General features: G+C 42.8%; 1 protein-coding gene across 2 annotated transcripts in view; it reads left to right on the top strand.

Annotated features, from left to right (window-relative positions):
- LOC110001004 (neuronal membrane glycoprotein M6-b) overlaps window positions 1-16,174 on the top strand; it is a 37,272-nt gene that overhangs the window by 16,717 nt on the left and 4,381 nt on the right. For both annotated transcript variants that reach the window (XM_065951691.1, XM_020656399.3), the window contains exons 2-5: window positions 12,475-12,661; window positions 12,799-12,958; window positions 13,416-13,584; window positions 16,027-16,100. In XM_065951691.1, the coding sequence (XP_065807763.1) occupies window positions 12,475-12,661; window positions 12,799-12,958; window positions 13,416-13,584; window positions 16,027-16,100 (590 nt within the window). The remainder of the gene's footprint in view (window positions 1-12,474; window positions 12,662-12,798; window positions 12,959-13,415; window positions 13,585-16,026; window positions 16,101-16,174) is intronic.

Raw genomic sequence — 16,174 nt, 5'->3', positions numbered from 1 at the left:
TCACTGCGTCTGTCTGTCCTCCCCTTTGTTGTGAATGATAGGTCTGTTCACACACACCTTCCATCTTTCATCGATACGTGTGTACATGTGTGTGTGTGTGTGTGTGTGTGTGTCGCTCTTACATAACGCTGGCTCGCCTGCCTTTGGTAATAATGTTCAGATCTGAACCGTAGGAGATTACATCATCGTCTGGAGGGGTGCAGGTTTTGTCGAATTTTCTGCATGGCAGGGCAGAGCTCGCTGCAGCGTCTGAAGCACAAAGGAAGCCACTCTTAATCAGGCTTTCAAGTTTTTTTCAAGTGAAATCTGTGACGTTTGACCCGAGCTGAAGAGGATGTTCAAAATGTTTTGCTGGAGAGGTTATACAAGATGACAGATTTACAGGAGCTGACGCTGGAAATCAAGTAAAGGTGACTAATGTTTGTGAAACACACTTATCCGCTCTCCTGCCAAGAATAGCAGGAGACAATTGGGAACAGTTGCTAGGCAACCAGCTCTAACTACAAGAAGTTACTGACTGAAATATGGATCAAATAAAGGGGTGGATTGATGGATTAAATCAGACAAGATAACAACTGTTAAATTATACATTTTACAGGAGCTAGACTTTGTTGTTTCCCTTCAAACAGAGCCGGGCTGTTTCCCTCAATTTCCAGTGTTTGTGCTAAGCTAAGCTAACCCACGGCTCACCTTTAGCTTCAAATGTCACCTACAGCCATGACACTTGGTCTTTTTCCATTTTTTTTTTAGTTCATACTATCTTATACAGTACACCCATTGTTCAAGTTTTTAAGCAATAATCTGTCTATGATAATCTACGACTGTATATGTTTCCAGTTTCTGTCTCGTGCTTAATAAAATAATGGACTGTGTTACCACTTTAAGCTAATGAGTGGTGATGATTTTACACAGGAATAGGAACAAGGGTGGCCTCCTGAATTTGCCAAAGCCAGGAGGGCACATATTTTATCGTACAACAGAGGCCACTTGGGGAGAAAAGCTTGGGAAAAAGGTTGAGGCCTTAAATCTAAAGGCCAAAAACCTGTTTGATGACAGAGGAGCTGGACTCCTCTCCTGCTGGCGCTGACATTTAGTCCGTGTTTCTCATAAATATTGGACGCGTTCCCTCTTCTTCTTTCTTGACCTTACAGTAGATCAAGCACGACTTATTTGATGTTGCACAACACATCTCAATTCTTCATGGATCATTGTTGCTGTTGTGAAAGCATACATAAATATCAGAGGGCGGCAAGAGGTGACTTGTGTCCCTTTTTCTGTGAATAAACGTACGTCCCGTGTTCAGTGTTGTTATGCCTTGTAATCCACTTTGCAGGTCATTTCTAATGCCACAAACACACACACAAATCCTAAGAAGCTTCTCCTCCACGCTCCTTAAACAGGAAAATACCTATTTTATTCAGTCCATGAACAAGGGCTGAAAATGTCTGTAATTCACAAGTTAGTCTCTTCATATTTATTGAATGTAGCTTTGCAAACTTCAAAATTACCCACCATACTACATTCCTCCATTACTCTAGTTAAAGTGCAAAAAAAAACAGGTTTTGTTGAAGCACAGAAAGTTAAACTAGTCATAATAAAAGCAGATATATTAATACTAAAATGATGATTTTTAAAAGTTTTTAATCGCATGTTTAAATTCAATTATTTTGCACTTCAAAACAGATTTTGTGATGCTTTTATTTTGAATTTTTGTACTGCCTTTTGCTAAGGTTACTTTAGTTCATGTATGAATACGAACCTGCTTTTATTTTGAAATGAAGTAAGCAACTTCCGGGAAGAGCAGCAGGGTCGTTCTTTTCCACGTATGGAGACGCATCATTAAAAAAAAAAAAAAAAAAAAAAAAAAAAATTGGATCTTTATCGCATTGTGATAGATGCGTTAATGCTGAAATATTCAATAAACACATCAAATATATCAGGTTGTTACTGGTGGTAATCCAGGATCCATACATTTTACTACTAGAAAATCTGACCATGATAGTAGCTGATTTTAAGCACAGAGAGCTGTCAGTGTTCAGCTGCTCTCCTCTCTCACACACACCCACATACACTCCAAAATGTGTAGACCTACTACAGCTGTCTCTCCTGCTTGACTCAGTTACATATAACCATCTCTCTCTGGGGCTGAAACTCTCCAACTTCATGTCTTTATATCAAGCCACAAAGCTCCCTGCACAATAGATTTAGAAAGTCTTTTAACCTCCAAGCTTCAACATCATTTAAGAACACATTTCAAGTCCCAAAAAAAAACCCAAATTAATGTTTCTGTTCAACACGTTGAGACTTCAACTCCAGGTTAAAACTGATGGGCCCTTCAGTTTGAGATTTCACTCCAGGATATCAAACAACCAAAACTAAACACCACTTCATTTTCATGCTTTGACTTCATTTACATTTCTTTTCCGAAAAAACAATTTGGCATCGTCAGATCAACAACTTTTTTATCAGACTCTATGCACGTTAACTTCAACAATGCATCTTTGTGTTCCTCCCATTTGAAGGCCCTTTACTGACTCTCCTTCTTAGCTCCATTTCACACACTCACATATGATCCCTCACGCACACACACACACCCTCTCGCCCTGGAGGTGTGTGAGGTTGTGGGAGCATGTGAAAGCCGTCACACAGGGAGAGAGGCTCATGTGTTCCTCATTTGAAGCCATTTGCCCAAAGCATGCTGTCAGCCTCCATCTGGATGTTTGTGTGTGTGTGTGCGTGTGTGTGTCGGGGTCAGTGTGTGCGCTTGTCTTTGTTTACGTGTCAATGACCAGGAGTGGTTCATGGGGAATGTCTGTGTCGGTGCTTCGCTGTGCACTGTGGGAGAAGAAGCTCTATTTCTGCACACATGTGGGCGAGAATGTGTGGTGCACCGTTGTGTTCCTATTCAGCCCTCTCGGTCCCCACACCGCGGTCGCATTCCTATTTAAACACGCCGTTTGTGCTTGCATGTTCATAAAAAAAACTGTTTAATGTGGAAGCGGCTTGTTGCCATTCGTTTTCTGCAGATAGTTTGCGAACAGAAAAACACCAAAATCCAATGCTTGCCAAGATCAACTCGCATTAGCCACCGTAGCTTAAGTCAGCTCGTTTAAACGTTGGCGTTCATTTCAAACGCATCAACTCCATGTAGCGATTGCTAACATCAGCCGCCATATATGTAGTTTGCCGACAGTCAGGCTGTTGCAGCAAAGAAGTGAAGGGAAGTTGTTTATTTGCTTCATGTTTTCTTCAAGACTTCATTCACTTGTGGAGAAGAATGCTAATATATTAACTGGTGGATTACACAAGCGACTGAATAACTCGCTGCATCACCGCCCGCCCGCCCGCCTGCCCGCCCGCCAATGCATCTATGTTTGAACCCCGTGTCTGCGGTGGGGATATGAATAGCATGCAAGTGGCAGGTTGGCGCAGCAGGCCTTGTTCCTGAGTGATGCCAACCTCCTCTGGCCTTCCTCCATCACCCACTGATGCCCAATCTGCTCCTCTCATCTACAGCCCGTAAAGAGCCTGATGCCGATTAGCACTCGTCATCGTTAGCCGCGGCTGACATCGATAAACGACTGGGCCTCTGTCATGTGTGGGTCAGTGTGTGTCTCAGCTGTAGGTGGTCCTGTTTTAAAAGAACTAATCCCTCAACATTTGCTGAACTATCAGTCGCCTATATTCTTCTTCACACAGAGTGTATCTGTTTTACAGTAAATGAGAGTCTCTGCAGTTACTCATATTGCAAGTACACGCTCAGATGGGCTCGCCAGCCTCGCACACACACTCTCAAATAGTGTTCATCGAGCCCCTGAGGCTGAAGGAAAGTGAATCTCCATAATCACATCAAGGGGGGGGGGGGTGGCGAGTGGAGGCAAAGGGGCCAGGGGAGGGCCACCGACTTCTTTGACATCTCAGGGAAAGTGACGTTCGCCAAGTTTGGTTGCGTAACCGGCCGCTGAGCCGTTTAGTGAGATGGCACGGCACTTCTGGCCAGAAGGGCCATTTTATATTTGCGGTGGAACAGAACTGAAACTAATGGCTTTTTTTTTTTTTTGCTGCGCTCTGCTGAGCCAGCGGACGGCAGCTCAGGACAGGTGATTCAGCCTCTGACAAGAACAAGACGAGGAAAGACAAAAAGATCTCTGTTTGGAGAGCGCTCACTCTGTAGGCGGTCAGTGGACCAAATGTCAACTCTGTTCATGTCACTGCACACTGTGCCAGGAGAGTTTTAAACACATCCCGTTAAAGTTCAGCTGTGGATTCCGCTTATACCTCACTGTCTTAAAGGAACAAAATACATATTTCTTAAAATATTGCGTAAAAATTAGCTCAAAATCAAAAAAAAAAATCGCTAAAAACATTAGAAACAAAATCTCAAATTAGCTCACATATCCAATTCTAGCAGTATCTCAAGTATCCTGCCGACATACGCCACCATATCTCACATTAGCTGACTTTATTCACCACTGAAAAACTTTGCCAGTCTTTATCTCTCCAACATATCTTTAAGTTTAAAGCTCCCGTGTGAAACTTACTGATTTGCTTTTAAAGGTAATTTAAAGGCTTCTGTGTCAATTTTGAGTCGGTTTCATAACCAGCGAAAAAAACTCCTCACAGGAGCTTTAACTTTATAAGCCCCCTCATCTAAAGCTTTGATTCCTATCTTATAATTCTTCACAGCTTCTTCCTTCGTCCTCATCAAATATGTTGCGTCGTAATGTTTGAATCTAGTTTTGTTCAGATATTTCTTACCTTGCCTCAAATCACCGAATCAAACAATAAAACTAACATGTAATACAGGTGAGAAACCGACAACATCTGTGGTCAAACCAATGAGATTATCATTTACAAAGAAAAAAGTTAACTTTCCTTCAAGTCAAGACAGAAGACAGAAGTCCAAATTTCTGTAAACTCTCTTCTTTAAACTTTTAGTGAATCCATGAGCAAGGCAGCACAAGAATTCAGACGAACAACCCCACCTTCACTCACCTGAAGAACAGATCCATTCAGCTGTCTAACAGTTGGTTAGCTCAGCTCAATGTGAAGTTACTTTTTATTGGTGTGATGCTCTTCAAATGACTTCTTCTCTGTAATCTTTGCTTTTGGCTTACACAGCGTAGACGTGACATGGTGGATCACATGCAAACAAGCTGACTGTAATTTAAACCAGATGAACAGTTTGTGTGTTTTCGCCGCATCTGTGAGCGTTCCCTCTCATGTTTGCACCATCTGCGTGTGCGTTTCTGTTATGTGTCTTTTTTATTTTGTTGTTGTGCACATTCATCATGGTCGAGTGTGTTTGGTGTGCATCTTGGGAGTCGAGTCCCTAACCCCAGCTGTCAGAGTTTAGCCCAGATTGGCTCCAGAAAGAGAGAGAGAGAGAGATGGAGAGATGAAGGGAAACATCATCCAGCAGATGAGCGAGGATCAGAAGTATTGATCATCCAGTAGTGGGCCAAAACAGGATTTGAGCACCACACAGTCCAGCGTGCTCAATTACGCCTGGTCAGATGCTGACCTTGTGACATTCATGAAGCTGAAAAACCAGCCAAGATTAGGGTCAGTTATGAGTGGTGGTGGTGGGGGGGGGGAGAAAAAGAGGTTTCTAGTTTGGACTCGTGATGGCCAATGGCGTCATCCTCTTACCTGGCTCAAAGCATATTGTGTCCTCTTGATCAACGCCACAAACAAGCCGATTATAGAAAACATTCGCTGATCAGATAAGACGAGGAAGGAGGTATTAGAGAGATTTTTTCTCTCACAGGAAATGAAACAAAAAGCATACCGACGTCTGTGCTTGTGCCAACGATCTGCGATATCTAAGGATCAATAGGATAAGGATCACTCTAGTTTATTGTCGCGGGGGTTTCATTTTGACGACATCACTAAAGCCAGGCGGTGTCATTTCAGGCAGACTCACCAGAATTTACTCATTTTTTTTTTAAGAGGGGACGGATTCCAGCCCGATTGCGCTTGCTGATCACTGCCTGATCTGCTGCTTCCGACTCAACTCAGAAAATCTTTCCTCAAGAAGTTCAGCCACTCAGCGTTATGCTCTTCCTTGTGTTTTGCTGGTACTGCAACGTTTGGTCTGTCATCTTCTTACTATCAGAAACTGCATATGCAAATATACAACCAAGTAACTGAGAAAAGGAAATGTCCACTTAAATGAACACTTGACGAGATTAGTGCGAACATTTTGAGTCAGCTCACTCAAATCTTCCCAGATTCGAACAATTACTTTTAATTGTGTTGCAACTTAGAAACAACGAGTAAAACTACAAAACAAGACCCAAGTCGTAAAAAAAAGGAAGAATAATCCCTTCAGGAAACACAGCTTTGTTCATGACGATGCGGTTCTCATGTTCCCATAAAAGCTCAGAGTTGCATTTCATCCTGCAACTCAAGTGGAAAGACGGAAATCTCCCAAGCTGAAGTTATGAGGTTACAAGTTTGTGTGTTGTTGAGGCTCAAGTCTGCTGCAAACAAACAGATGTGGCCTTTTTCTTTTTTTCTTACTCGCTTCCTCTGTGTCTCATGTTCTCCTCCACTCTAGTGGGAATCTAACCATACAGTCACACAAGATTGCCCCATAATGAACACAGAACATCTGAATTGGAATCCGGCCGCAGGCAGGGAGCAGACCGGCCGCTGAAATATTCACAAAGCTTTATTAACGGCGTTATTCCTGGCAGATGCAGAGTTCGCGCGAGCAGTTGGCGATAATCACGCTGTGCCACTCAGCGATACGGCTTATGGGAAATGATTACCTACAATGTAATCTTTCTCTCACGACAGAAACTTTGCTCTGCAGGCATGGCAGCAAGGAAATACAGCAGATACATATTTTCTCAAGATGACGATATGAAAGCTGCTGAAGGAGAAAACAGAGATTTGAGCTTTTTTTTGTGTGTGACGCCTGCTGCTACATTAGATTCCTTAATGACCTTTTGATGATGTGTTTGTCAGGCAACATGAACTTGAGGGATGTGGACGTGGTTGATTGAGGAAGCAAAGCATTACCACAGAGGAGGGGAGAGTGAGAGGTGACGACCTGGAGCATGCTATGCTTTGTTAAACTCGAACGTGCCGAAACCATTTGGAGCTTTTTGGATCGATTGTGTGGGAGGTGTGTTTTTTTTTTAGAATATGTTAACGATCATGTTGTAAAGAAAACCTGTAAAAATGTTGCTGTGACTGCTTCTTTACTCGTCCTCGTATTTCTCCTGCAACTCCGGCTGGCTTTTCATCTTCAAATCAGATCTGGTGTCTGTGGTTGCCATAGTTACAACAGATGCTGGTGACAGAAAGCGTCCCTAACGGATGGCTTAATTGTGATCTCACTTCCGCGTCTTTAACTACGACAACCACAGACGCATTGGACTGAAAGCCACCAGTTAACACGGTCACTCTTTAAGCCGTAACACCGGTTAATGTTCACAAAGTTACATTTTTTTAATAACCGCGCCCCCCCTCTGTGTTTCAATCTGTTGCAGAGTCACTGAACAGTGCTTGAAGAAGATTGAATAGACAGAATCATCCCTCTCCTCCATATTTCTGTCTTTGATGTAAAACAATACATCATCTGTTTGACCCACTTCCTAAAAATTTGCCCCGGGGAAGTTAGTCGCGGTTTCTTTTCACCTCCCTTCCACCCACTTTTCACAAACTGTGCCGACTGTTTTTCACCGCTTAGCACCCATCTCCAGGTTTGGACTGAGGTTAAATCACTCGACATCGGTGCGTGTGTGAGTACGTGCGAAACGACTATACGCTACCGCTGAACTGGGTCGTGGGTAACACGTTGCCATGGCAACTGCTGTTCGCCGGCCCCGAGGCCTATAACTGCTTTTTTTCCGCTCACACTTTCTATCTCTCTTCTTCTTCCTTGTAGTCTGCCTCTTTCTTCACCTCCTCCGTTCTTCTTCCTCTTGGCTTTGTTCCACTCCGTGCATTCTCTCGATCGCTCTCCCTGGCCTTCATTTTTCCATTCACCGCTTCTTCCTTTTGCTCTCGAATCCGCACCTTCCTTTTCCCCAGTCTCTTAATTGCCCTCCCTTTTGTCTTTGTGTTAAAAAAAACAAAACAATAAAAGAGCAGGCCTCTATTATCATGTTTTCACTTAACCGTCACCCTCTGCCACAAATTGAAATTCTAATTTAAGCAGTGGGACATTTTCTAGTTCTTGGAAGCGCTTTTGGAAGGAGAACAAGCTCAAGCAGCGGGGGGATTTAATCCTAATTGCAGCTCTTGTCCATCAAATTATTTGCTTTTCTGTCGCTTGAGAAAATGAACAAATTCCCAAATCTTTTGTTCTGTCGTATTTGGCCAGTCTTGCTCAAGTGCTTTCTTCCTGTAACAGCCGGGGGAATCGTTCCCACCACCTGATGCACGGTCCTCGGCCTGAGATTGCAGAGATGATGTATGATACAGCATTGTAACGGGACCGCAGCATATTGTCTCGGCGATTAACTCCAGCTGGCTCACTGTAAGTACAGCGTGGGCATGCAGTCGTATTTCAACAGAGGGAGCAGAGGAGAAGAGGTATGAAGGCCTCGCTGTGTATCACCTAAATTCTACTCTAATGAATAGTCCATTGATTTCCATTAGGGCCGGCTGGAGCTGACCACTCCGGCCTGTCCGCTTCCCATTAGTGGGCTTTAAAACTGAGGCTGACAAACAGTCGTAGCCACAGGCGGAGCAGATAATGGGCCCGCTCAGCGTTTAAAACAGACCTGTGAAGTCAGCCGTGAAGCAGCACAGATAGAGTTAAGAGCTGGAATATTTAAAGCCTGTGCACTTTGCGGATACATCTTAAATGTAAGCTTGAAGAAGCTAAATGTGGCTTCTTTAATCACCTTCAAAAAGAGGTGAAGCAAAAGTTTATGACTATCAAGATGAAGCTGCCTGGAAACTCATGATCCGTGTTTAAAAAGATGGATTATAACGTCACTCAGCAGGCTTCGTAACCTTCTCTTGGCAGATTTACAGGCTGAATTACCTGTTTAGATTGAGCCTTATATCAGGATGGAGTGTCAGAGCAGAGCAGCTCATAAACAGCCTCCTGGTCCTCATTGTATCGACCATCAAGTCCATTGCAAACCCCCCCCCCCCCCCCCCGCCGCCCTGAGGGGCCTGGCCTGTTTCTCAGCTCAGGATTCTGGAGCCATCCAGCCTTATCAGCTGCACCTTCTCCATCAGCCCGCTCCCTTCATTAACATTAATAGGATTTGGATCTATTATGCAACGAGCCTCCGCGAGGTTACGCAACTCAGAGTCTTTCAGCAGCAGCAGCAGCAGCAGCACACTTCGGAAGCGGAGCATCTTAGATTAACATCGTTGTTTTTTTGTTCACCCTGACACGGAGAGGAGAGGAAGTGTTCGCACATGACCCCACGCGCTGAACGGGTCAACACGAGACAGAACACAACAGATCTTGGAAAGACTTCATGACCCAATGCTGTTGGAAGTGTTAGTTCCCACACAGAAGCTAAACTTTACTTATTTTGATTTCAGATGACACCTGTTATGTACTTCAAAAACTGTCTGAGCTCATTTTCTGAGTGTTTTATTAACTTTAGGCTTCTCAGTGAATCTGAACTCAAAAAGTTTGTTTCACTGTCTGGAAAATAAAGTCACTGTAAGTAACACCTCAGTGAGGCTGTAGCCTACGAACAGGAGTGTGTCTATGTTCCCTCAGTGTTACTGCACCTATGAATACAAGGTCACATGTCCAAAACAGAATAGAACAGGGAGCATGGGGTAATGCAACAACACGTTGTGTACCCCCTACTTGTGTACTAGGTTGCTTTGAGTAAATTGCCTGCTTGCCTGAATGCATGCTAACATTCTCAACACAATGAATGATAAGAATTATAACTAACTCCAACTACAGAGAACCAACCAACTCACTCGTCATCAAACTGAAAACACTGAAACTTAAGGACTTGGTCGACTTTAAAACCACTCAAATCATGCACAAAGTTAAAAATGATCAGATACCGAACAGTATCCAAAAGTTTTTTCAGCAGAGGGACAGTTAACACAATCTCAGAACCAGCAGTAAGGACCAACATGAAACTACACTGTATGACAACGAAGGGTGTTGATTTATGGAACAGCTGCAGTGATGAATGAAAACATGTAAAACATTAGGACAGTTTAAACACATTTTCAAGAATAACATATTTAACAAATATAAAATTGAGCAGTCGATGGGAAAACTGACTCACTATCAGTTGTAAGGTCTGTACAGTCTACCAATTAATGTGTGTAATACATTACATCTGTTGCTTTTCTTACTTTTTATCTGTATTATTCGACTTTATTTTTGAAAGCTTAGCCTTGGATTAATTTATTAAGCTAAAAAGATAAAAGGGGTCGGACTGGATGAGTTATTTAACTTCATCTTTACACCCTTTTTCCAACATGGACTGGTGAAGGAAAAATAATCGAGCCACTACAGAAAGTCTGCTTTGATTGCTGTTTGCTTTGTTTGTAATGTATGTTTTATTTTATTTTAAAAACATGTTCGAAATAAAAAAAGAAAAGAAAATGAAAATGTTACGTAGCTACAATGTCAATGATGATTTCCTAATCGGGACGAAGCACGACTCACAGTTAAAGCTAACGGTCATTTTGGTCATGCAATAAAAAGGTTATGGTCAAAGCGGACGACAAAAGCCATAACAATTCAGAACATAAATGTGTGAGGTAATCCCACATAACTTTTAAAAACATTAAATTATCATTAGAAACTATTAATAAAATGAGTAATATTGATATCAATCCATTTACTATCATTCAAGATGTTTCACCCAAAGTGTTGAGCTAACTCACATCTACCAGCAGTAATAATATTGATTATTCTTCTACTACCCAGCTGGATGAAATCAATCTACTCTTTTAAACTCGTCAATAACAACCGTCCGTGATCTTGAAACACTGCCCGGTCTTTAAAACCAGCTTTTAGGACGACGGCTTCCACATGATGCTCCACAGTCAGTCATGCAGACAAGGCTTTTACAAATACTCGTGTAGATTCAACAAACTCTTGTGCATGGGGGAGGAGGGGGGAGGATGCTCTAGAGTTCCCGATTGGAGCAGGTTGCCATGGAAACAGCAAAGTGGCACACAGAGGGCCGTTCATTTTTTCCCTTTTATTGCAGAGTTACTTCCTGCTTTTGCTGGAGGATCTATTTTTAACGGGTGTGTTATATAAGATGCGGCTCGATACAATGTGTTATTTTCCTCCTTTTCATCCCTCTTTGTGCTCTCCTGACTGTGATGGGAGCAGAATGCACCGCGCTGTGCTCTCCCATGTAGCTCGTAACGCGCGCAGGAAGCTTTGCACGCAGCCACGGTTGATGGAAAAACAAATGTTCTGATTTCAAATCATAGTTCAAGCACAGGGGATCATTTTAAACCGTTATTCTGGTGTTGTGAAAAATGAGAACGATGAAAATGAATGCAAGGTGTGCAGGCCAACTTGTGCTAATTTGCATGAATTTTGAATTCCACTTAAATGTCCCCAGGCAGTATTTTAAAAAGGTATGACTCTAAACAAGTGCAAATTAAATGTCATTGCCTCATGCCCGAGAAAATAGCTGGATTTCTTCATGAGTTATTCATACTATCTAGTCATGAAAAAGGAAAACTTGTTTCTCCAAACACAAAAAGGGAGAAAGAGCTTTTCAGCGGCGCAGGATGCGAGCATGTAGCGCGGCTTACATGTAATATTCAGCGCTCCCAGCTGAGCTCAAAGCCGACGCACACTCACCGTGAAAGATGCTATGATTAGCCGCTCGACATGCCTGACAGGGAGAAGTGCGGCCCTTTCTCTTGTAGACTCAGAGAGACAAGCGTGACACAAGCAACACACACACACACATGCGGCTGAATCATCCCCAGCTAAGATCATGGACGCAGGTTCAGCGTGAGTCAGAACTGGAACAACGGTGGACTAAAGGCCGCCGAGTGTTGCGGCGAGTGTCGTCACCACAGAACATCTAGATGCTTTGTGAGCTGGCGTGTTGCAGCGTGTTGCTCCGTAAAACTCCCAACACAGCTTCAAGAAAACATTTCCTGTGTGACCTAGATAGTTGGTTCTTTGATTCTTTTTTTGTCGCACAGTGACCTCAGGTGCGGGACATTTCTAACTTCCCTGGGGTCCTGGTTAGCAAGTCATATGAATGTTTTCAGCTTCTGGATTCAAACCTGAAGGGACATATAGCCCATGAGATCGTGTAAGACATGAGCTAACATCAGCATTCAACCAGTTACTAAACACTTTCTCACTTGCTTTGGCAAACGGGTTATCACATGTTGTTTTAATTTGAATCATAACCCAAAATCATGACTGAAGAGGAAAAATGTTAAGCGTGATGTCACTGAGGTTTTTGCCTTTGGGGTATGAGAGCGTGATTTTCTGTCACTGACTTAACAGGATCTCTCCGTCTCCCCCTACAGGATGCTTCGAGTGCTGCATCAAGTGTCTGGGCGGGGTGCCCTACGCCTCCCTGGTGGCCACCATCCTCTGCTTCTCAGGCGTGGCCCTGTTCTGCGGCTGCGGCCACGTGGCGCTGACCGGCACCCTGACCATGCTGGAGATCCACTTCTCCCGAATCACAACCGACCACGCCACCCTCGCCATGGTGTAAGTTCTCTTATCAGTTCCACGCTCACACGCGTCCCCGTTATTTTCATTTCGGACTAAAGACGTGTTTTATTTTGAAAATATTTATGTCGCCGCTCATGTTTAAACACGGTCGTTTATTTCCTTTCTTTGTTCAGGATCCAGATCTTTCAGTACATCATCTACGGCATTGCCTCTTTCTTCTTCGTCTACGCCATCCTCCTGCTCGCCGAGGGCTTTTACACCACCAGCGCCATCAAGAAGGAGCTGCAGAGCGACTTCAAGACGACCGTGTGCGGACGCTGCATCACCGCCTTCGTACGTCCACACGCGCTCAAACAGCTGCCGCGAACTATCGCGCCCACTGACCCGGTTACACTCGAGAAACCGAGGCATCAAAACGAGATTTAATAACTTTTCAGCGATATCAAAGCTGATTTTTGTGAAAAAGAGGCTTACGCGCCAGAGCAAAGGTCACCGGGGAAAGTGTTGGAGAGGCAAAATCTCACACCTCCACTTCACATGTTAACGACTCACACGAACACAAAAAAAAATAAAAAATACACACCAACACTCGGCATCCTACTGGAGGCCTTGAGGGCAACACTGGCACAGTTTGTCCTTTCTAGCCTGATTACTCTAATTGCTGCAGATGTCCAGAAACATTAGCTTTAACACTTACTGTGTCGTTTGTGTGTGTGTGTGTGGATAAAAGAATATATGTTAACCTGCTTTCTCTGTTACATCACAACAATTAATCTTCTACTCACCTCAGTTCATGTTCCTGACCTACATCCTCTTCCTGGCCTTCCTCGCCATCTTCGGCTTCACGGCGATACCCGTTTTCCTCTTCTTCAACATGTGGAACACCTGCGCTGCCATGAGGTCTCCCGACTCCAACATCACCGCGCCTGACTCCATCTGTGTGGACGTAAGGCAGTATGGTAAGTCCTCACACCTTAACCCCACTAAAATGATGTGATCTCTATTTCCTGAACTTCCTGATGCAGTCCTTCATGTACCTTATTCATCTATTTCTGAAACTCTGCTGCTGTATGACAGGATGACCCCCCCCCCCTTGATAACGTTTATTCTTTTTATTCCAAGCAGCCTCCTCCAGCTTTCAAGGCCACCCTGTCCTCTGTCATTTTGGTCCTGCTCTGTTCCTGCACACCTGATCTAATTCAGGGTGACACATTTTCATCAGAGTGTAATTGGATCAGGTGTGCAGGAGAAGAACTTGTAGGACAGGTGGGCTTTGAAAAACCGCATTTTGACAACCAAAAATAACCCTTTAAATTAACAAGCATCATCTTTATGTCGGCTTTTAAAACAAAACAATATTCAGGTATTTGCAATATGATTAATACTCAGTTTGGAGCTGTAGTCCTCTTACTTATGGGCTCGCTTAAATGTGACCGGATATCAAGTGTTTCATGTCTGTTTGCAGGTAAACTAAAAAGATAATCACACCATAAAGAGAATTTTTAGAAACAACCCAAACAGGACTCTTATTAAAAAAAGGATAAGAGTTTTGTGAGAAGCACAATCAGCTGGACACACAAAGCAATGCCTTCACGGTTTGATCTCTCTTTTTAGCTCACCTGCCAAAACAAAAAGCAACCTGTCGTGTACCCCCGAGGTGTTTGCTCTGCAGAGGAAGATTACATATCTCCATAGTTAAAGAGGACTTCCTCTGATCAAGGCGAGAAAAAAGTGCCAGCGAGCCTCGTCAATAAATGCTTTTAGCTTTTCACATGAAAGAACATCTCTGCACTTCACAGATTGTTTTGACACATCTAGTCCAGGAATTACCTCCAGGATGAGAAAAATAAAGAGAGAAACCAAGCTTTTAGAAACACTATCATCCATCAGGAGCGTCGTGTACAAGCCATAACTCTCTTAAGTTAGATATCATTAACAACCACAGGAAGTGTCTTTTACGTCAGGTTTAATACGCCACCATAAGGTCCAGGCTATATCTCTTTAAAGTTAATTCACACTAATAAACAAATTCTTCTGCAACATCATTACAATGAACTACAAATATTTATTTATAAAATAAAAAAAACATTCGCAATCATAAGCCGTGTATAATATTCATTGTACAGTAGTAAGCTTACTTTCCCATAAACACCTAATGCTTTTTATTTTTGTAAAGCTAACCCATATTAGCTTCTATGTACGGTGGCTGGGAAGTGCAAAGCAAAATTACAAAGTGTTAAACACTTTTACAAATTACAAAACCAAAAACACTTACTAAGGACAAAACAAATTTATAAGAGGCAGAATACTTTTACCAGTCCCCAAACAATCACTTAGCTCGATCAGGTCCGGGTCACTTCCGACATTTGGTACGTTCCCATTTTGTCAAGATTCGGTCGTTTGTAAATTTGTTTGGGGATTGTTAAAGTGTTTCACATCTTGTAAATTTGTTTTCTAAAATGTAAATGTGTTTTTTCCTTGGTGTAAGTGTTTTTGGTTTTGTAATTTTGTTTTCTAAAAATGTAAAAAGCTTTTTCAAAATGTAAATTTGTCGCAAAAATTGTAATTTTGCTTTGCACTTATCAGCCACCGTATCTATGAGCTGCTTTTCACGTTTCTTTAGGCAACAAAAGCTGGAAGCCATTTTCTTGTTTTCAGTCAAATTTGAGTAAGCCACCATAAGCATTTCATATTTCTCTATTTCAAGAAATGGTTTTGTATTGAGCACATATTCCCTTACTGCCATTAAACAGTTACACTACAGTATGATGCAAAAGTCCTGACTCTTACCAGCTCTGATGTGCTTTAAATGTCTTTTTTTCATATGAAGAGGTCAAACATACAAAGATGATTGAGAGCCTGATTGGACCTTTATAGAAATCTACCTTCCATCAGTATTACACACTGACCCTCTCCTGTGATTGCATATCTGGTTATCTGTTGGATGGTCTAATGTACAGTATGTGACCCACATTTGAAGGACAGCTGGCCCGCTCACAAAGTAGGATGAGGATCACATATGCTTCTTTGGCAGTCGTACTGTACTCCACTGTATGAAATATTAACCCCAATTACTGGCAGTCATCTGATTATTATCAGCAGACCAGGATCTGCAGTTGAGGAGTGGAAGGTTTTGTAACTTTATTGTTTTGACAATTTGAAGTAAGCCTATGCAATCCAGTGTTGAAGAATCTTTTCACAGTTAAGATTATAATAATGACCCATATTTTTCCTGTAGGAGGGGCTCAAAGGCCCGCACAGCCACAGCCCCGTTTCCTTTAATCTTTATCCGAGCCTAATTCATAATGCCATCAATCACAGAGTCTCGGGGGAGGAAAAAGCTTCTTGTCTCAGATGAGGAAGCGGCAGCCCTCTGATGTTTCATCTCTCTGATCCTGTAGGTATTATTCCCTGGAACGCCACACCGGGAAAAGCTTGTGGAGCCACACTGGGAGACATCTGCAACACCAGCGAGGTGAGAGGACACTAACCCGACCTTTTGCCTCATTTTATTTATTTAATCCCTCCCCTCCTCCTCCCCGTTCCCTC

The sequence above is a fragment of the Labrus bergylta genome, chromosome 24 (genome assembly GCF_963930695.1).
Source record: "Labrus bergylta chromosome 24, fLabBer1.1, whole genome shotgun sequence".
NCBI classification, from domain to species: domain Eukaryota; kingdom Metazoa; phylum Chordata; class Actinopteri; order Labriformes; family Labridae; genus Labrus; species Labrus bergylta.
This window is presented reverse-complemented; position numbering and strand designations above follow the sequence as displayed.